The sequence below is a fragment of the Syngnathoides biaculeatus genome, chromosome 11 (assembly GCF_019802595.1).
Source record: "Syngnathoides biaculeatus isolate LvHL_M chromosome 11, ASM1980259v1, whole genome shotgun sequence".
Taxonomy (NCBI): domain Eukaryota; kingdom Metazoa; phylum Chordata; class Actinopteri; order Syngnathiformes; family Syngnathidae; genus Syngnathoides; species Syngnathoides biaculeatus.
The window spans coordinates 26,179,429-26,201,163 of NC_084650.1; the positions used below are offsets into that span (position 1 = coordinate 26,179,429).

Here is a 21,735-nt window from a genome sequence, read left to right on the forward strand (position 1 = left end):
TAAGGTGAATGAAAAGCAGTAGTGACGATTCACTGCTTGAATTCACTTCAGAAGTTTGATGAATATAAAAGAGGATTGAGTGAGAGTTTAAAGAAAGAACAAAGTATGAATCACAAGACGGCAAGAAGAGTCATCTTCATGAGGTTTCTATTAACAGGCTCTGAAGAGTGCAAGATAGTCTGGCCCCCCCTATTTTTAAAATCTTTCACCATTTTTCTTTATAATCTACTCTCTTGACACTCCCGCTCACACATATTTTCTTTACATGCCTCATAAGCGTGGCTGTCTGTTTCACATTGGACTTCTCCGATCCCGCATTTTCGTCAGACCGTAGCTCGATAGTAAGACATTGAACCAGCATGCCGTTGACTCTGTGGGGGGCTAAGGAATGCTTTGGTGGGAGATGAAACTTGAATATCGTGTCTCGTCTTTCAACTCAACTGAAAGCAACCTTAACATGCAGTGACAATCTCCTCCATATGCATTGGACGTTCTGAAGGCAGGCTGTTTTCTGACCTTTAGTCCTGGGTTGCTGGCGCTTTCAGGACATGCGATTATGTTTTAATGCTGCTGTTATCCTGCGATTGTCATGAGTCCTCGAGACCGCACTCTGGCTTGACAAACACTCTCAAAATGATTGATTGACAGGAAGTGAAAAGCTGACAGAGATTCATGGTCATTTCCCATTTTGCACGTTTTCTCTTTGTCTCTCAAAGAGCTTACAGGTGGAAGAGGCTACATTGTTGACATGGCATAAAAAGTAATGACAGCCAATGTGAGGTATTTAGCAGAAAATTATTCATACACTGGCCAAATTTTGAGATACATTTTCATTTGTCAAGTCTTTTTACTGGAAGTGGAATAAGAGTCATGTAAGATGTGGCAAGATGAATAAAATAGAGTCAATGCCCTCTAAAAGTATTCAAATACAACCTCAATACAGACACAATGGCCTTGTAAGGGGGAGAAAAGTTATAAAAATTCCAAGGCCCCCTTGACTGACAACCCTGGAAAATATTATTTTCCATTTGCCACATTAAAGTGGAAGGGCACATAGGGATATAAATATATTTTCCACAGGGGCCCAAATCACTGACAGCACAAGCCGTGAAACATAAATAAATGACATGTTCTAAAAGATTTTTGTCACTTTGTTTTTTTTCCCCCATTTCCAGCCATGAGACACAAATTCAACAAATATTGATGATGCACTTTAACTGAAGCTTTGGCCAGGCTATGAATAATTCTGGGAGTAAGTGGAGATGTTTGAGTTAGCACAATAAAAAAGTAATATTCAGAGTTGGAAACCAAACCACTGCGGATCCAAGCTGTGAATTGTTTGTTTTGAGAGAAGTTTTCATCTCTTCGGGGCTGATCCACATAGTCAAAGACTTAAGAAGCCTGTTTCCAAAATCATTCGATCAATGCAAATGATATGCAACACGACTTTGTAGCTCAAACTATTATTTTAACAAATAAAGGGATTAGGAAATAAGTGGGTGGTATTTGCTCCAGTTTGTGCAATACCAGGGGACTGAAACAGGAAGGAGAAAACCAAAATAAGCAATTTGGCTCCATGGGCTTGAACTCCACGTACTGCATAATTACCTCACAGGGTAAGCACCACTTTTATTTTCATGACCTGATATTCCAGGCATAACAAAGGCAAACATTCTGAATTAATCAGCTACGTGACTTCTTCAAAGAATCGGCTGAGTCAAGCACAGGGGGCCCCTGTTTTTAAAACCACACTGCGTGAAGATAATTACATAATGTGGTGGTGAGTGGAATGATAGCACATGAAAAGACGAGCCTGACAACTTGAACCAGATACACAGCTCTGTCACCTCAGAATATTTCAAAACAAACATTGGTTTGGACTAGATGGCAAGTTTGGTGCTGCCACAGTTTTGCCTTTGTGGTAAGTCTTTATTTATACAGTGTTATAATTTCTCAACTCCATACCTATCATGATTAGATGATGAGGACATCTTTTTCTGAGAAACCAGCTCAGTGCTGTTATTGTTCCAGAAGTAGATGTACAGTACAAGGTAAACATGTTTCTTTTTTTGAGTTGTATTGTTTTCATGTTTTTTTTTTTTTTTTTTTTGATTGGGACAAATTTGTTGACCTGATTACATGAAAAACATGATCCATGTTGTTAGCGTCAAATATGCGCAAAGCTGCTGGCAGAACATTGTCAAAAGTGCAAGAATTCGGAAAAGTGCCACTGCGCACTCACTTTACACACAAGGACACGTTAATTTAGCTTTACTGATGTTCCGTAACGAGTTGTCATGTGATCGCTTCCTGGGGACTTCTGACTTGGCCCAGAATGTCAACATGATGCTGTTGGGACTGGTGTGGCCTTTAGGTTCCACTTTACGATGTTCTGGTACAACTCTGTCTTCTCTGGATTTGCTTCATTTGCACTTCCTTCTCAACCCATCAGAGAAAATTATTTCTTCAAAACGGAAAACTATGGGTTGGCTTTCGAGACAATGCCTTGAGTTCAAATATTATCCTTTCATTATTCATACAGAACTGCCCAATGTTTTCATGATGGTTTGATCACGTGTTCATCAGCCGAATTAAAGTGTTCTATTCTGTTTTCTGAATAAACAAGTAAGTAAAACAAAAACTATCGTCACTTTTAGTGGGACCTACAATGACATTTGATTGTCAGTCATGTGTATGATTATACAAATTGACAAGATGATTACAGATGAGTATTTTTGAATGACTGCTCACCTTATTACAAGTGAACATTGATTGACAAGCTAAACCCGAAGGTCAAAAACAGTAACCCCGCAAAATTAGTCAGCAAAAAAGCTATTTCACCTACCACTGCCTTCAACATTGATCTTTGAAAAAAATATTATTAATAATGTTTTCATTTACTGTTTTATTTTCTATGATGTGAATGTAAAGCATGTGCTGGATATGTCTAAAAAAAAAAAAAAAATCACGCTAAATGGAAAGTAAAGTGATTTTTTTTTTTTTTGTAATTGCATCTACATAAGTTCATAACATATAAATCCAGATCTGGAATCTGGTGTATTTATTTGGTGTATATCTTCACCAGATATGGAAGCATTTGAATAAAAAAAATGTGTGAAAACATTTGATAACAATGCTTTCACTGTAAAAACCTGTAAAATCAAACAACCTACAGTATGTGGCAAGTAAAAAGAGAAATGAAAAGCCGTTGCTGACAAAGCTCCAAACCTGGAATAAGATAATCACATTTTCAATTGATTTTAGTTCTGCCAATGACAAAGACAAATCATTACAGAATATTTGGGACAGAATTCAAAGGATACAAAGTTTGAACTGAATAATAAAAGCTAACTGGCAGAGGCAAGAGACAAAAGACAAAGCCAGAAAATCAACAGTCGTCAAGTCGCTGGGGCACATTAACCTAATGTGTTTGTTCGAAAATCAAGTATGAACATTTGGAAAGAATTTGACCTTTGTATTGACAAATATGAGCCATATTTGCTAGTTGGCGCTGATGTTTGTGTCATCTAAAATTTATAATGAAGACACCAAATATGAGCCTGTCCTCAAGATAACTGAGGAGGATTTAATTTCATCACGCAATGCCCTTTGATGAGTACACATTTCAGGGTAACCTATATTTTTTTTTAAAAAAAGCCTGTCGCTGTTTCTAAATTCTTGAAAAAAAATTGGGTTTTATCTTATGCTTTCCGATATTGCGCGTAAAGCTCCATGCAACAGTTCAAATCTATCTTACCCTTGGTCCAATGTCTCCTTGGTCACCCTGGACAAAAACAGTAAAAGAAAATATTGTAATGGGTTTTTTTTGTACAGGGAAAGAGATCCACAATACAGTCGGGTAATTGGACAAATAAAAGAAAAAGAACTTCTTGGGAATAGAAAGAAGGTAATTTGTCCCGAAACAAGCTTTGGATTGTTGTTTTTATTGTGATTGTCTGACAGTTCCGATTAGAACTGCAGTACTGCAGCTGGTTTCTGGCTCTTTGGGTAATAATTGGAGACTACAGGATGCTCTCATCAAGTAACATGATTAAATGAAGGGCAGCAATTTTCCAGACTTCAGCATCACGTGTCATTTCAAATCTTCTCCTGTCAGATTCTGATGGATTCCGTTTATGTCGGTTGTGTTGTTCTTTGCGGACCAGTTTATTGAGGCAAGTATAGGAAGTAATGGCTCAACGGATGCAATGTATAAAAAACCTCCTATGCATGATGCCCCTCTCCCAGCGCTCATCGCTTGTAATTAATTGTCTTCAGCGTGGCCAGGGGTTCAGAGAGCGGGAAAACATCTGGCTATCATCGGGGCTTTTAAACCTGTTAAGTGCCCAGACGTGGGAATGTGCAGAGACACACGAGAGCCCACATTTCTACATGTTATCACTGGCTCCTTTCATGGATGCCCAGTCAACATGAACTTGGGAGGGCAAAGAAGTAAACAATCAATAATGTTTGCAATCGTGTTGGCGGTGTCAGTCAATGAATTTTAGATACATGCAAAAAGTTGTTAGTTAACTGGTCTCTGACCGGAGTGAAACATACCTTTTCTCCCTTGGGTCCGGTTGGTCCCTGTGGAAGCGGAGGAGATAAGTGGAGACAGATGGTCACAACAAATCATCTATCAGTCGAGCAACATGTATCCACCTCAAATGTCAAAACTCAAGGCAGTGACGCCTCATTTCAATCACGCTCAGTTGTGCGTTTGAAGACACTTCCCCATAAGAAGATTTTATGAGTCGACGCAGCACATTTTCTGGGTAGTTTTTCCAGATTTGTCTTTGGGAGATAAAAGTGGATGGGCAAATTCTTTGTTCATGCATCCGTCTGTCTCTCAAGAGAACTCATTGCAACCATAAAAACCACTGATGAATGTATTCGTCAAAGTAAGGCAATGCCTGACTCCCTTCCTTTCAAATTACATGAAACTTTTCTCAGAATTAGAGATGGATAAATGTCTCGAGTCTTCAACTATCCAAATATGGATGATTTTGTAGTTCTTAAACACTACACTGGATGAGGGACGGATCCTGACCATCAACCATCATCGGACTAGTGAATTAGTAAACAATCTCATCGGGTGTTAGCTATTAGATAATTAAATATTGTGGCAGCCTTGATCAATAGAGATGATTTTTTTTTCATTTTAAAGTGAATGTAGCACATCTGGGCCTATTTAAAAATATGACCTTAAATGTTCATGTGAATTCAAGTGCAATGATGCAATTGAAAGTTTTTATTCTGTTTCTCTACTTAGAGACTGCCTCGGCTAATATTGTCCAACAACATGTTTTCTTGGCATTTCTGTTGTTATTGTTGCTTTCTGCACCACATCGATACCTCAACGTAAGTTACACTGATCAGACAACTGGCTTTCATTACTAGCTGATGTTTCAAGGTTTGACCTTTGTTGTGTCCTTTCTGTGGGGGACTTCTTGCAGATACTCTGCCATCCCCTCACATTCCCAAAACATGCACAGTGGGCAATTAAAGAATCTAAATAGTCCATAGGTATGAATGGATATGCCTGACAATTGGCTGGCGACCAATAAAGGATGCGCGCAAACAGTGAGTGCCTCACGCCCATAATCAGCTGGGATAGGCTAACAAAGACAAGCAGGAGAAAGATGGAAGGACGGAAGTGTTCTTGTCATCTTAAATTTTACTGGAGAATGGATATAGTCAATAGTGAAGCTTGGAGAAGGAATTTTTGTATGACACTTTAGTGGTAGCTTTGGAAATTTCGAATTTGTTACCACATTTTCTCATGAGTGTGTAACTTTTACACTGTGGTTCAGTTATTTCCATGCAACAGGTGAGGTTGTGGCGGAATTTTAGGGAAAGCTTGATTAATGCAACTCTGAGGCAAGGAGGCTTTCACCACTTGGTGCACTTGTGCCTTGACCCACTACAACTAAACTTGGGATGACTGAGGAGGTAGAACAAGAAACAAGATGGCTACCATCAGCAGTTTACCGGACTTGAAACATTCCCATGGGAGCAGTGAAAGTGACTGATGAGATACGAGAGGAAACATCCACATTGGCCCTTTGCTCTGAAAATGGGAATTCCTTTGGTGCAAATGACAGGTGCTGCTGTGGGCCGAGAACAAGACAAGAGGTGTGTGTGTATGTGTGTGTGAAAGCAGTCTACCTGGCTTCCCTTGAGACCTGGTAGTCCCTAAAAGGAGTTTAAAAAAAGACAGATTTCATCCATCTCTAATGCACACTTGAAGCATGTCCTGTATCTATAATTTATGGTCTACTTACTGGTTTACCATCCAAGCCAAGTGGACCCTGACGGGAGAGCGATAAAGAAAATGAATAAAACAGACATGGTAGGAGATGTGCTGGCATAAAACTGCTGGAGAAGTTTTACATTTTGGGGAAGCATGCTCATTCGTTTCTTGGACAGGCAAAAATGGTGACAGTTGAAATGGTCAATCGTAAAATATTCACTGCACCTTAATTATATCCACTACATAAAACCACAACTTAGACATTTTTTTCCAATATACTGTATATTTATGCTGGCTCTGAGTTGAGCCCCCCCCCCCTTTTTTTTTTTTGCACTTCAGCCAAAGAAAGATACTAGGTTAAGAATAAAGATGTGTGTAAAGATCGATTTAATTGATCGTTTTAAATTTTGTACATTGTGTGGGTGTGGCTGTTAATTCGGCAAAAATGCTGTGTACTACTGTACAGTACGCTGCTACAAACAGCCAATGGGCTGTGGATTCAGTCTCATTTAGTTTTCATGAGTAACACTTCCTCAACTAGCATTGTTTTGCTCAGTATAACTCTGGCAGCAAAACAGGAGTTCTGAACATTCAAAGGGATTCCACACTCCACATCTATGGAATTATAAACAAATGGCCATCCTTAGTTAAAAATAAGGCAAGGCCAGATTTCTAATAGTAAATGTTAGATAGGTCATAGATAATCATCATCAAACATACAATAATTGGATTAGAGCAGAAGAAAAATTCTGTTTGTTAAAATGAATTGGCAAGCATAATATCAGATTAGGGGAAATGCAGGCAAATAGCATAACATAAAAAAAGAATATTGAGAATGTAGTTTATCCTGCCCCATTCATTTTAATGTGAGTGATGAGTGTACAAGAATAAATGACATTAATTCTATGATGCTTCCAGGTAATGGATACACAGTATAGTATTGCTGATTACTTATATTACAAAAAATATAAACTGTGAATGGATAAGGTAATAGCATTCACTGGAACAGGAAGTCATATGCTACGGAAATTACTTAAAAGCAGAAATTGCTTATAGTTTTCCCAATATTTTTTAAACTGAATCACTGGCCAGTATCAAATATGAAAAACATAATGGGGGAAGAAAAAAAATGCAATTTGGTACAGCACTTCCCTTATAAGGCCCATCTGTTTTGATAAGCTCTAATTCCAATGGGTCGAAATCAAATGTGTGTTCGTGTTTATAAAGAGAAAAGAATGTGAGAAAATACGCTAAGCACTTAAATAACTAAATATATAATAAAATAAAAAAATATAAATATATAATATCTGTCAAACCTCATCAAAGTAAAAAAATAAGTGAAAATTATTCATTGGCCATGAGACCCCTGTAAAAGATATTTGATACCACTGAGGTTTTCCTGCTAAAATAAAATAGTATTAACCTGTGTGAAAAAAAAAGAAGGACCTCTGCAGTTCTAAAGCCTTCAAGATCACTTGAACCTGAAGTTGGATCAAACTTTCCAAAAACACTTAAAAGCCCAAGTCTAACTTCCTCCTTTAACAAGCAGACACAAAGTTAAGATAATTTGTACTGGCTCCCTTAAGTCAAATTTAAATGTCACGCAAAGAAAGTCAAGCAAACTGGAATCCATCATTGACCAACATCATCTGGCCTTGAATGATTTATACAAGTTTGGCTTCTTTTTGTATAACACTCCTGGGTACGATCAATAGAAATATTGGAGAGGAGGGAAAATGAAAAATTCCCTTTCTTCTAAATCATCGCGCTTCTCTTTTGTCTCACAAAGAGCATGGAGATGTGAATCAAATGTTCTGACAACAGAAAGAGAGAGACAATTTCTAGATCTGCTATATGAAAACTCAATTCCAATGAAGTTGGGATTTTGTGTTAAATTAAAACAATGCAATGATTTGCATCGTTGCGGTGGGACAGCTGTAGAGTGTAGGCCTCACAGTTCTGAGGACCGGGGTTCAAATCTTGGCCCAACCTGTGTGGAGTTTGCATGTTCTCCCCGTGGTTGTGTGGGTCTTCTCCAGGCATTCCGGTTTCCTCCCACATCCCCAAAACATGCATTAACTGGACACTCGAAGTTGTCCCTAGGTGTGATTATGAGTGTGGCTGTTTGCCTCTATGTCCCCTGCGATTGGCTGGCAACCAGTTAAGGGTGTACCCTGCCTGCTGCCCGATGACAGCTGGTTTGGCTTCAGCACTCCCGCGACCCTCATGAGGATAAGCGGCACAGAAAATGGATGAATGAATGGATAGAATGATGCAAATAATGTTCAAGCTATATTTCATTGGCAATGCATCAAAAAAGCAACATCAATCAAAGGATATCACCACATGGGCTCAGGAAGAGTTCAGAAAACCAATGTCAGTAAATACAGTTCGGCACTACAACCTTAAGCGCTACTTAAAACTCTACGATGCAAAGCAAAAGCCATTTATCAACAAAACACCTAGAAACCCAGCTGGCTTCTCTGGGCCGAGCTCATCTAAGATGGACTGATGCAAAGTGGAAAAGTGTTCTGAGGTAAGAAAACAGACCATCTAATTTTTATTGGAAATTGTGCACATAATGTCTTCTGGGCCAATGAGGAAAAGAACCATCCAGACTATTATAAACGCAAAGTTCAAAAGCTAGTATCTGTGATGATATGGGGATGTGTTAGTGCCAATGTCACATCTGTGAAGGCACTATGAATTTTGAAAGGTACATACAGGGCTTGGAGAAACATATGGTGCCATCCAAGCAATGTCTTTTCCATGGACAACCTTGCGTATTTCAGCAAGGCAATACCATACCACATTCTGCATGTGTTACAACAGCGTGGCTTCATAGTAAAAGAGCGCAAATACTAGACCGGCTGGCCTGCAGTCCCATTGAAAATGTGTGGCACATTATGAAGCGTAACACACGACAATGAAGACCCCAGACTGTTTAACATCTGAAACTGTACATCAAGCTGAAATGGGAAAGAATTCAACCTACAAAGCTTCAACATTTAGTGTCCTCAGTTCCCAAATGTTTTATTGGACGTTGTTAAAACAAAAGGTGAATTAAGACAGGGGACCCAACTACATTGGAATTGGGTTTTTACTTGTTGTATCAAAGATTCTACTTCAATTAAAAAAAAAAAAATCTCAGCTTTGCAGACAGGTAAGCGGTACAGCATTGGTTTATCAAATAAGGGACATCTTGCATAATAAAATGAGGGAAAAGCATTAAATGAATTTTGAGGAGTGGAGAATTAACGTTAAGGACAAGTGGGAAAAAAAAAGGACATTTCATGAAGGAGTAAGGAATTGCATTTGCATGTGTATGTGCGCGATTTGCAATGTTATCTTTTCCGGGTAAATGGAAAGGTCAGCATTCCTACAACTTTAATAGCTATAAAACACACTTCTGGAAAATAACTTGGCCACAGGTGGTCACTTGTCTGTGGACGTTTGTGAACGTTTCTGTTTGTGCCAATGAAACAGGGTGAGGGGAGTGCTCACCTTCATTACTATGCTCCCTCCAGTGGAGACTCCCAATTAGCCAGTGGGGTGTAATTGTGGAGGATGCGGTTTAAAAGTTGGGAGTCTATACCTCAGAACAGGCGTCTCTGCTGCAAATTGCACTGTGGTCCACACATTAGGCTCAATGGTCTTAATTATGTGATATTAAAAACAAGGGATTATTTCCTCTCCATGTGATCTTACGTCCTGCTTTACACAGACATCATGGAAATTCATGTTTCCACTTCAATACCCTTCAGAACACTGCAGAACATGACCAAAATGTGTGCTACATGACATTTGCCTGGTAAAAAGAGCAGCAGAGAAGGGTGCACTTGGAATGCAACTATGACTGGCATGTTGTTGGCTGACCCTCTGGCGTTTATGCGCATGCAATCAGCAGCCAGAGCGGCCGAACAATGGAGGGCCATGTCCCGCAGTCCGTCACAAAATGGCATTATTGTATAAATGCACTGGCCCTAGTGGTGAGTATGCATATCATTTGGAATCATTTGGTGTGCTCCCTCCCCCCATCCTGCAGAGACATGTCAGTCTGTTAGATTGTGATTGTTTGACAGCAGGAAGGCACGTGCCCCTCGGCAGTGATTTATGAGGAACAAGTATGACGGGGGACATGAAGAATCAACACATGATTACGCATGCACACACAGCACTCCAGACACACAAATCATGTCACTAATTGTTTATAGTATTACAAACAGTGTGAGGGGAGAGCTGCATGCATTAACAATTGAGTGACATATGCAAGCTACTTTACCACCAACAAGGCAGGCACATAAAAATTTTAACAAGATTAGCAAGCTACACCACAAGCATTGTGGACACACTATCATAAAACACTGCAGCACAATACAAGTAGTTATGGTTAGGCCATACTATTAATCTTTATTAGTAGAAAAAAAAATACTACAACTACTAATAAATAAACTGTTCATCCATTTTCTGGACCTCTTATCCTCACAAGGGTTGCAGGAGTGCTGGAGCCTATCCCAGCCGTCAACGGGCAGAACGCGAGGTACACCCTGAACTTTGGACCAGCCAATTGCAGGGCACATGTAGACAGACAACAATCACACTCAAAATGATACCTAATCTCCAATAAATGCATGTTTTTGGGATGTGGGAGCAAACCAGTGTGCCCGGAGAAAACCCATGCAGGCACGGGCAAACGAGAACTTGCAAACTTTGCACAGGATTTGAACCCCGGTCCTCAGAACTATGAGGCCAACGCTCTAAGCAGCTGTTCCACCCTGCTGCGACTCCATTCATATTGCTACTATAAAAGACATCTGATTTTTAGAAGTTTTTTTGTTGTTGTAAACAATAAAATAGAGGCCTATGCATTTCTTTTATTCTGTGCAATTACAATGCTATAGGTTCAATTACATTATGCAAACAAAACAAGATGGGATCATCCATTACACGTACACTTAAAAGGATGCAAGTCATCCCATCGGAACGAATGGTAAGTAGTAGAAAAACAGGGAATGCTGATTAAGTTGGTGACAGACGAATTCAGCCACAGACAAATAAAAAGAAATGTTTCACGCACTTGGTGGCTTTGCTCCACCAGTGTGTAATTAGCAGCAGGCATTTCCCATCAGGAGTGCTGCGCATTGCCAGGCAGACGGAGTCGGACCGGGAAAGAAAACCTTCCGACCCGCTTGTGTCATCTATTTCACAAAATTCTCAATCAGACAACCTGGAGCAAAACACCAGGTAACATAAGTGCAACTAATCTGTGCAATTGACCACAGTAGCCAGACATAGGACGGGTTGTTCGGTATAGAACAGGCTTAAACCTACACAAGATAACATCCCGTAATAGTTTTGGTGTGCACTAAAACACTTTGCAGAGATCCAGTTGTGATGAATCAATCTGCTTATAAAACCTGAGCTCTTTTGTGGTGAGCTTGAATCAGTTTGTTCTGATGACAATTTGATGACGCAGCAACCACAAATCAGCAACAGAGCCGTGAGGTGTTTCATCTCATCACATGCATCCATGTGCCACGCTCCTCATCCTGTGCTGTCAACACTACTCGCACACGGGCGTCACTCTCTCTGGATAAATCACCTTTTAATGCTGACACCGAGCTTATATGGAAAGCCCCTTTTGAACGTGTTTTTGATGTTTTTGATATCCAGCTTTGTCTTCATTAGTAGGACAAATTTGCCATACAAATATGTCGAGCTACTACTTGTGAGGCTGTCCACTGGTTGACGATTCTGCTACTAATGAAATAGTTTACTTGATCATATCTTGCACTATACAGGTGAGTCCTCGGTTTACAACTGAGATCCGTTCCTACAGTTGCGACTTAACTCGAATTTCGACTTAAGTCAGATTCCACTATTAAAGTCAGAATTTACATCAAAATACTTTGTATAAAAACAAATACATTGAAATAAACAAGATGATGTACTTAGCATTACTGCGGAGAGGTGGAAGGAGGAGAAGAAGAAGGAGAGTCTGTGCTTAGCGACTGCAAAGGAACCTGGTCCTCAATCCTCTCCATCTCGACAAGTATCAAGGAACCTTGTTTTGTGGTCATTGTATCCGACATAGGAACGGAAGCCTTCACATGTGCTAAAATACAGATTTTGTCTTTAATAATTGTCACCACGGTCGACCGACTGAAGCTTTGGTGGTGTTGGTGTCTCTCCTTTCTCCAATCTTTTTATGATCTTGAGCTTCATTTCCATGGTCATGGAATTTCTTTTTGGATGCAGAAGCATTGCTAAAAGACACAGCTTTCTTCTTTGAGACGATAATGTCTACAAAGGAGGGTGAAAAATGCCAAGATACTCCCGGCGGACAAACACGGACAAGTATTAGCCAGAAAAATGGTGGATGGGCGTTGTAAAGTCGAAACGTCTTAGGTCGAGACAGTCTTAACCAGAGGACTCCCTGTACTACTATCCTTAGTAGCACGCAGATGTCAACTAGTGCACAGTTTTGCCTCACTAGTAACGTAGATCTACTGGTATGCCAAAGTTGCTCATATCAGCAAAGGAGGAAATGTCTTCAACTACAGGCCATAAAATTACAATAAAATTATGCAAATCAAGTATGCATTTAATCAGATTTATTTCATGCGGACACAATGTACACAATGCAGTCACATTTATTTAGGGCCTGTGTTTTATGTATCTAAACAAATTGAATCCTCAGCTTCATGTGAGCGAGATTCTGAACTCCCAGCTGTTGGTAAAGCTGCGTAATCATTTGAAAGTGTATGGAAAAGTAAATATGTAATTGTGCTTAGTAGAAGCTCAGATGATGTTTTTATGTGTTTTGTAGCTTATGTCAATGGCGTTTTATGATCGTGTGTAAAAATTCAGGGGCGTATCTAGTCATTTAGGGGCTGAATACGAAGTCGGCATATGCGCAGTAAAGAGGTGAACTTGTTCATTGTATGAGAAAGTAGAAATGGATTACTCAAAAGTAAACTTTTCAAATGACTTTTTGACACCCCCTGATTGCGCAACTGTGGCCATTGCCACGGGGGGTAGTGGGTGAGGGAGGTGTAGTATATTCTAAACACTTGTTGCGATCTCTGAAAATGTTTGTGTTCAATTGCTAGGGGGCAGGATACATTACAAATGTCAAAGGTCATATGATATGGGGGAAAAAAAAGCAGCAGAGGTTAGAAAAAAAAAGGAATTTAAATAGTGCAACAAATAAAGGAAAGTGGTGAAATTGTTTCGGGAAAGTTTTAAAAGAGCTTGTGATTGGGTTCAAAGAGGAGTGACAGGCTATTGAACAAATCCAATTTACCGGGTATCCATCCCGTCCCGTTTTGCCCTGGTGAGGTTAGAGATTAAAGGATGAAGCATTGAAACAGGTTAGAACGGGGCCGCAGACAATTTGCTGAATATTGTGTTATACTTGAGTGACAATCAGGGTTGAGATTTACTTGCACGGGATGAATGTACATACAGGAGGACTTAAATAGACACAGCGGACCCTTGCAGCTCTGACGCCTCACTTAGCGGTATACAGTAATACACTTGTATGACAGTTGAGAATAAATGTTACTTGCAGGGCCGGATAATAAAATGGGATCCCGCAACTGATTGTGAGGTTCCAATGTACAGTATAAGATTTAAGAGGTTCAGTACACTTCATTCAAATTACGTACATAGTAAGCAAAACAGAAGGCCGATTATTGTATTTTATGTCACTTTGGTTGTGATGACACTTTTTGGCTCTGGAAAGAGTTAATCTTTTACTTTCCGTTCTAACATAGGTTGTACATGCAAACTCCACCCAGCAGGGTCTCCAATCAGTCACTTAGAATCTTCATGTGCTAACCATTGTATCACAATACCAATAATACCAAGTGATGTGTTACGGAAAATGCATTGTGTATTTGGAGTCCTCAAATCAGAAGACAGAAGTTGTGTTCAGTTAGAACATGAATTGTGTGTGTCTGTTTGTGTGTGTGAAAAGGATTTATAAGACCCCAGAGAGAAATAACTTTTCTGTCCCTAACACACACACACACACACAACACACACACACACACACACACACACACACACACACACACACAACACACACACACACACACACACACACACACACACACACACACACACACACACACACACACACGCGCGCGCGCGCGCACACGCACGCACGCACGCACGCACGCACGCACACATGCTTCCATTGGTGGTCAATTTCCTGCTGAGTTCTGTGGGTGCAGATGTGCAACACTGTCTGTGACACTTTCTCAGCCCGTGTAATTTTTTGCTCTATTTTGTGTAGTCTTACACCCATTGTATGTGACTTTATGTGGAATGCTTCTATGCCATCACACTTATTAACTATAATACTACCTTACTGGGCAAGATGGAAATGCACTTACAGGGGGTCCTGCAACAGAGAAAGAGAGAGAAAAAAAGACATTAGATTAAAGTACATGGATCTTTGGAATTCATGTGTAGTAAGCACACGGATTGTGGTTTGGTGGCAATCAGGCACCTAAACATGGCATAGCACAAGTCCATAAGATCTGCTGCCAAATGAGTTTGTGGTGAGGCTGTTATGATAAACAGATATCCGGATCATTTGTAATGGTTTCCATTGGATTGCGAAGTCATGTTCGGACTTTGATGGGGACAATAAGAGCTGGGGAGAGTGGCTAAATATTCTACTCAAATGAGAGTAATGTTGCTTTCGAATAATATGACACAAGAAAAAGTAAAGACTACTCATACAAATATTTATTTAATTGTAAGACAGTACAATGGAAAAAAAGTGAAAAGTGTGCATTTACTAATTTTGCTACATTTACTGCCAAAACAATACAACAACCTCGCCTCCTGAAACCTACCACAAGGTGTTTTCTCAAGTCAGAAGTGGTCTGAAAATCCAAGTTTGGCCAGTCACAATTTAAGAACTGTATGTTGTTTTTTTGGGTCAGTAAACAGTCACGTAGCAGTTTTTTTTTCTTCCAAAAATAAGTCATTTTTGATTGGCTCGCAAAGCCTACATGCGCATTCATGAAATTGTTGAATTGGAGTCAGATGAGAGTGTTGATGTTTGATTGGCGCAACGAGCGCCCTATGCGGGTATTGAACAAGGAGTGCAAAAATAGACCTGCACGTGCATGAATGGATAAATAAAAGTAGCGAATGGCATGTCGATCATTGTAACGGAATAAAAGTATCGATCCTTCTTCACATGAATAAAAGGACAAATTACAGTGCATTTAAAGTATTCTGAAAAGTACAGTTCATCAAAAACGTTACTTGAGTAAATGGTAATGAAGTAAATGGAACGCGTTACAACCCATCTTATCACTACTGGCAGTTGTTATCAAACTGAGGTCTTTAGGAATCCACAAATTAAATGTTGTATTGTTTTAAAAAGTGACATCTTGAGACTGCCACAGTAATGTTCTAAAATTATTACAACACTCTACCCTCAAGAATATTTATGTTAAAAAATAAATCCCCATTCCAAGAAATGTAAGCGTATACAGTAGATATGTTCAATTGCCGTGAGGACTATGAGGTGGTCCACAAAAACATTTCTCTCCTTGAAGAATCCCATGGAGCCTAAAATTTCTAAGGCAGTAAAAAAAAAAAAAACAAAAACAAAAAAAACCACAAAAATAGTGTGTGACGTCTTATTTGACCATTTAATGCTAAAAAATACAAGAATAAGCTTCCTAAACAATCATGATGTACGTAGATTAGTTTAAAAAAATAATAAGTACCACAAATTGTAAACAGTAATCAGTTCCATTCATGCAGTATGCAAAGCTAATTCAGTACAGTGAAAACTATAAGGTCGAACACGACACGTTCCAAGAAGATGGACAACTTTTTTTTTTTTTGAAGAAAAATATATTTCTTCTAACCAAAAATTATTTAAAAAAAAAAGTTTTCCTGCTCGCAGTGTGACAAAGGTTACTTCACATAATTATGAGACTTTTTTTGTAATAAACGCTCAAAATATCTGCATGGCAGCTCCAAAAGTATTAATTTTCTAAACAATCAAAAAACAAAACAAAACAAATGAAAAAAACTATCCCAAAACACAACAGCATATTGAACCATTAACATTGCATTATCAAAAAGAGTCAACTACTTAACACTTTTCTTTGGTCAATAATTATTAAAATAATATATCCCTGAGGGAATGACCAATATTATTGATTTGTTAAACAAAAGAAAATTGACCAAAGTTGGACAAAGGAGGTTTTGGCCAAAAGTCAGCGAAATGTATCTCAGACATTGCACACAATCTCACTTGATGACGATGATATTTAACTCTGAAACAACTTTTCTTCAGAAATCTGGGTTGAATGTGGAATGGCGTGACATCACTGGGTATTCTATTTTTGAGGTTCCACTCGATCGCTGCAATATACCTCTCCAAAAAGATGGGTTGCCCAAATCTATATGAGCTGTCAAGTTTTCTGGTTAACTTTAAAAAAAAAAAAAAAAAAAAAAAAAGCAGCTTTGAATCAAAAAGGAGGGAGCGAAGAAGGGAGAGGTGTTCGGGTTTATGAGGCATGGAGACCAAGTCAATTAAGTCTGCTTGTGTCTAGACGCCGGACAAGGACCTCCTGGGCCAGACACTAAACAAACACGCAGATTGGAAAAGCAATGCTGTGCATGCAGCCTTAACCTTAACCTTGACACTAATGGCAAAAACAGGAAGTCAGGACAAGTACGTACAGAAGAGGTTAAAGTTAACCGGCGTGAAGAGCTGAGAGAAAAAGAAAATAATGCACACATTACTCTTCACAATTAAACCCATATAGAAAGTCAACACACCTCTTCCAAATGGCAAGTTTTAGTGATGAAATAAAATGACGCCTAGATGAATCATTTCAAAATATTAGGCACCATTCAAGTGACCTATAACCTCTACAATGCAACGGAGGATTTAAAACAATGTAACTAAAATAATGCAGTTGCACAACTGTGCATACCATTTCGTGACTGGAGAGGTGGCTGTGTTCACAATGAACTCATCACAGTCAATCATGTAAAATGGGTGTCAGTACACACACCGCCCACCAATTAAAATGCCTCTCCCTCAAAAAAATTGCAGATGTTCTAATGTGCTTTTATAATGTTCTCTTTTTTTTCCTAGTAGAAGAAGCCCAAGGGTTTTAAATTTGTGATAAAACTATGAGCTACTCAGAATTGTTCATAAATCAGTCGGGAGCATTACTTAAAAAAAAAAAAAAAAAGCAGTTTGGACAATCACATGATCACAGTGTCTTAAATTGCTATTTAAATGAGGAAATTATAAATCGTGCAGCCCTAATTTCATCAGACAATAATTCGAGAACATTTTCCCCCACACAAGGTGAAACAACCTTATCTTGTTTGTTAATTCTTTCTTCCCATCACGAAAGGCTTTAAAAAAAAAAAAAAAACTCAATTTGTGTTGTACAGGTTATGGGTCACATTAATGGTGGAAAATTATTTAGAAAGGATTTATCTTGGTCCCATTTATCACAAAAACCTGGCACTTTTTTTCCCCAGCCACTGCACACTGTAAATAATCTTATGTCTGCAAATCTTATCACCAAATCAACACTAAAATGTTAATTTAAGAATTAAAAGTAAAAAAAAAAAAAAACAAAAAAAAACAACTACATATTTTTATAAATGAAACAAAAAGTAACCCTAAACGGATGTTAGTGTGGTGATTCATCACTTAGTGGGCATCTTCACAGATCACATCTGCTTCATACGTAGCAGTGAATCACAGCCACATTCATCATCTGACACACAACTTTAATCACTACTGCTTGTAAAGAAAGTGACTAACATTGTTTTTGAAAGTGAAAAGAGTTGTTTTTCCCCATCTTTAGAACATGCTGGTGTTACTTGTTGCAAACATTCCACCACCAAGTTGCACTGCTACAGTTTCGTTGAGGTAAATGACTTTGCATTTGCATTATCAGGCAGTGGACGATTTGATGATAATGACGCCAATTTCAAACCTGAATTGCTCCCGACCAGTCCTACGACTGAAGACGGGTGTTGTGACGGGTGATACTTCAGTGCAACAGTGCTGTTTTTGACCACAATGACAAAATCAATTCATCGACGCTCCTTTTTTTAATGACGACAACGTAATGTTGACAAGCAAAACAAGGCTATTTAATGACTCAATCGTGACGAGACGTTCTATGCTTCATTGGAGAGACGAGATTACAAGTATTCAGTCAGACATTTCAAATGCACACCTCGATGTAGAAAAAGTCATGTTTGTGTTTTTAGACAGGCAATGTTAGGGCAGCTAACCCTTGGATCTTCTGTGGCTTGTGACATTAAGGTCAAGTGAGCTAGCAAACAAAAGAGACCAATCATTGCATTGGACTTATGTTGGGCTTGAGCAGCTGCTGGTGCTGACCAGCGTGCCTGACATCTGGACAATGTTAGCACAGCCACATGGGCAAGGTTAGCATGAGAAGATGGGCCGAGTGACGCCTCAAGGCCCGGCTTGCTGGTTACGGCCTTTACACGACACTTCCAGTCACCAAGACTGTGATGGAGCAAGTTAGTGGAAAGGAACAGGAAAGGCAATACAAGAACCAAAACAGGTGGTGGGCTTCACTTACCCGGTTCCCCTCTTCTTCCCATCCTTCCACGCTTTCCGGGAGGCCCTGTGAAAACACACAGATGGAGCAATAAATTACCCAAATCGGCACAGAATGCTTGAGTAGAGAACAAGTGAGCCTCGCTTGCGCTCTCTCAGCAGGTGGCCATGAGTCTTCAGGCGTCCAGTGTGCGCCGATCACACAGCCGACCCCATGTCGGGTGCAAGCTGGGGATGGATCAGTGACACTGACGTGCTGTACGCTCGGATATTACGTGAAAAAGGGGGAAAACAAATCAATGTAAAGGTAAATTTGCCTGAAATCAACCCTAACCCTTCTCTGGTCTCTTTGGCTCAAGGTCAGCTTCATCAGACCACACAGCTTTCACTTCGTGCAAGTTCTGGTGTCCTCGGCTTGTAAAATAAATTAACTTAAGGGCCGACACAGATGCTCTGTAGGAATATCATTTAATTATTTGGACGAGATCGATCTTTGATGATGTAGTGGTGGATTCACCTGACTTCTGTGCAGTAAGCTTGGGTTAAGGGTTAACTTCCCACTAAGTGACTCACAACTGTTTCTGCCCTGTAGCTGGAAAAGGCGCGGGGGGGTTTCAACCAGTCTGGCTTTGGCTCAGAATCAGATGAGCTAGCCTCGAGCTTCTGATGACCCTAAACGATAAGTAATGTGTAGAAAATGGATGGATGGATGGATGGATGGATGGATGGATACAAGTGGTTTAGTGCTACACACGCAGTGTAGAATCGATTCCCGCTTAGTGATGGCGTCGATGTCTGCCCTGCAACTGAATGGCGACCAGTTCAGGGTGCAGTCCGCCTTTCACCCAAAGCTAGCTGGGATGGGCTCCCGCTCTCCCGTAACCCTTGTGAGGATAAGCGGCTTGGATAATGGATGGATGGATTTATTGTGGAACCTTGTGAAAATTGGGTTTTCACCATTGTTTAATAGTTGTGAGATGACATAATAAACCTGAAAAGCACAACAAAGTCCTTCCAGGACACGATCAGCCTAATTTGTCAAGATTTAGAATACATGCTCCCGGTACAAAGCCACATCGGCAATAGTCGTGCGCCACGTCGAGTAAAGACAATTCAGTGATGGTATGATGTCCTTTGTCGGTTGTTCTGTCACAGTTCAGTTTTATAACTGGTAACTGGTATTCTCATGAAGCAGTCTTGTATTTCTTTTACTCACTTAATTTGGTAGTTAACATAGAGAGAATGTAGTCTACGAATCATCTTTTTCTGTTTCTAATCTACTTTTCGTAATCCTTTTACACAGTGCCCCCTAGTGTTCAAACCGAGTCACCACATAACTGAAACAAGGTGCACTAAGGGCTATTTTAGAGTAAAATATTTGCAAAGGCTTTTAAAAAAAACATGCAGTTAGACATTGAAATGTTAGTAATGACAAGTTGCTCCTTCCATAGTGTTACATTTGAGGGAAAAGTTGGTGATTTTGAAGAATAATTTAATCACAATTGCAAGACCTAATGGGATTAGCAAGTATCTGTTCCCAGTATCAGGGAGTCATCAAATCTATTGGGAAGTAGTTGTAGTCGTACTCTGCTTAAAAAAAAAAACCAAAAATGGTACAAGTGCATCTCTATATATTATTTATATTATATCATATTTTTAACATTCATCAATCATTAATTATAATTATCAAAAAAGTTAGTAGATCTTAGTCGTAAAAGAAAGCCATACTTTGATGAAGAGTGAAGGCTGCGGGAAGATGGTGAGGGAGATTACAGCTTGGAAGCCAAGACTGACTGAAACAGGACTTCAGAAAATTCAGAGATTGTCCTATCCATCCATCCATCCATCATCCATCCATCCATCCATCCATCCATCCATCCATCATCCATCCATCCATCCATCCATCCATCCAATCTAAAGAATAAAAAAAAAAAAAAGACTAATTTGTGTATACACATTTTCAGCACTCGAGAGTTTTCTGGAAGTCGGCTCCAGTCCAACATTATACTGAAGCCAAGTAGAAGGTCATGCGGACCTTTTGGGCTGTGCACATTGAATGTGTTTGTGCGTGCGTGTGTGTGTGGGCGTGTGTGTTTGTGCGCGCGTGTGTTCGCCTGACGCTTGATTTCTGAGGAAACTAACACATGGATCAGATCCCAGATCTTTGTCTTGCAATGATCTGCACATATAAAATGCACCACCAGATGATGTATACAATATTCAATTTGATTGCTGACAAATGTAAGTGATCTAAGCAAGTTTGGCAGTAATTTCTCCATCAATACATGATTATAGTGTGTCTTGAACACAAACTGCTGCTGAGTCACACACACATACACGCATGCACACGCACGCACACACACACACACACACACACACACACACACACACACCACACACACACACACACACACACACACACACAGCTTTTCTTCAATAATCTACTGAGATGTTTATTGCAAGCAAAGTGCTTCCAGGTAATAAAGCACAAGAGGTACAGAAGACTGCCCCGACTTTCCACTTTTGTAGTTTGTGGCCAATAATCAAGAACAATAAAGAGACAAATGAACACAAAAACAGGCACAAGGGCACACGAACAATGTTTCCGATTAAATTATTTAGAATACAAATGTTACCCTGGAAATCAGTAAATGAACATTTCTGGCCATTATTAGTTTGAGGAAATACAGTCAACCTGTCCGAAATAGTTACTCCTTGCCTTTTTTCCCCTCTGATGAGTTCATTTGCCGTGTGCGATTAATACATTTGATCTTAAGGGAAGGCAGGTAATTACAGAATGAGGAATGAATGAGGAAAAAAAGAAGACTGACATTCATTCAGTCACCGAATAAAGTCAATAATAGTTAATAAAAAC

The 21,735-nt window shown here is 39.5% G+C and overlaps 1 protein-coding gene across 1 annotated transcript in view; it reads right to left on the reverse strand.

The window, feature by feature from the left end:
• The window catches only part of col23a1a (collagen type XXIII alpha 1 chain a), a 135,431-nt gene that overhangs the window by 22,136 nt on the left and 91,560 nt on the right, over positions 1-21,735 (reverse strand). Inside the window, 6 exon segments of the mRNA XM_061834971.1 lie at positions 3,758-3,784; positions 4,561-4,587; positions 6,169-6,195; positions 6,285-6,311; positions 13,560-13,586; positions 18,863-18,927. Of these exon segments, the coding sequence (XP_061690955.1) occupies positions 3,758-3,784; positions 4,561-4,587; positions 6,169-6,195; positions 6,285-6,311; positions 13,560-13,586; positions 18,863-18,927 (200 nt within the window).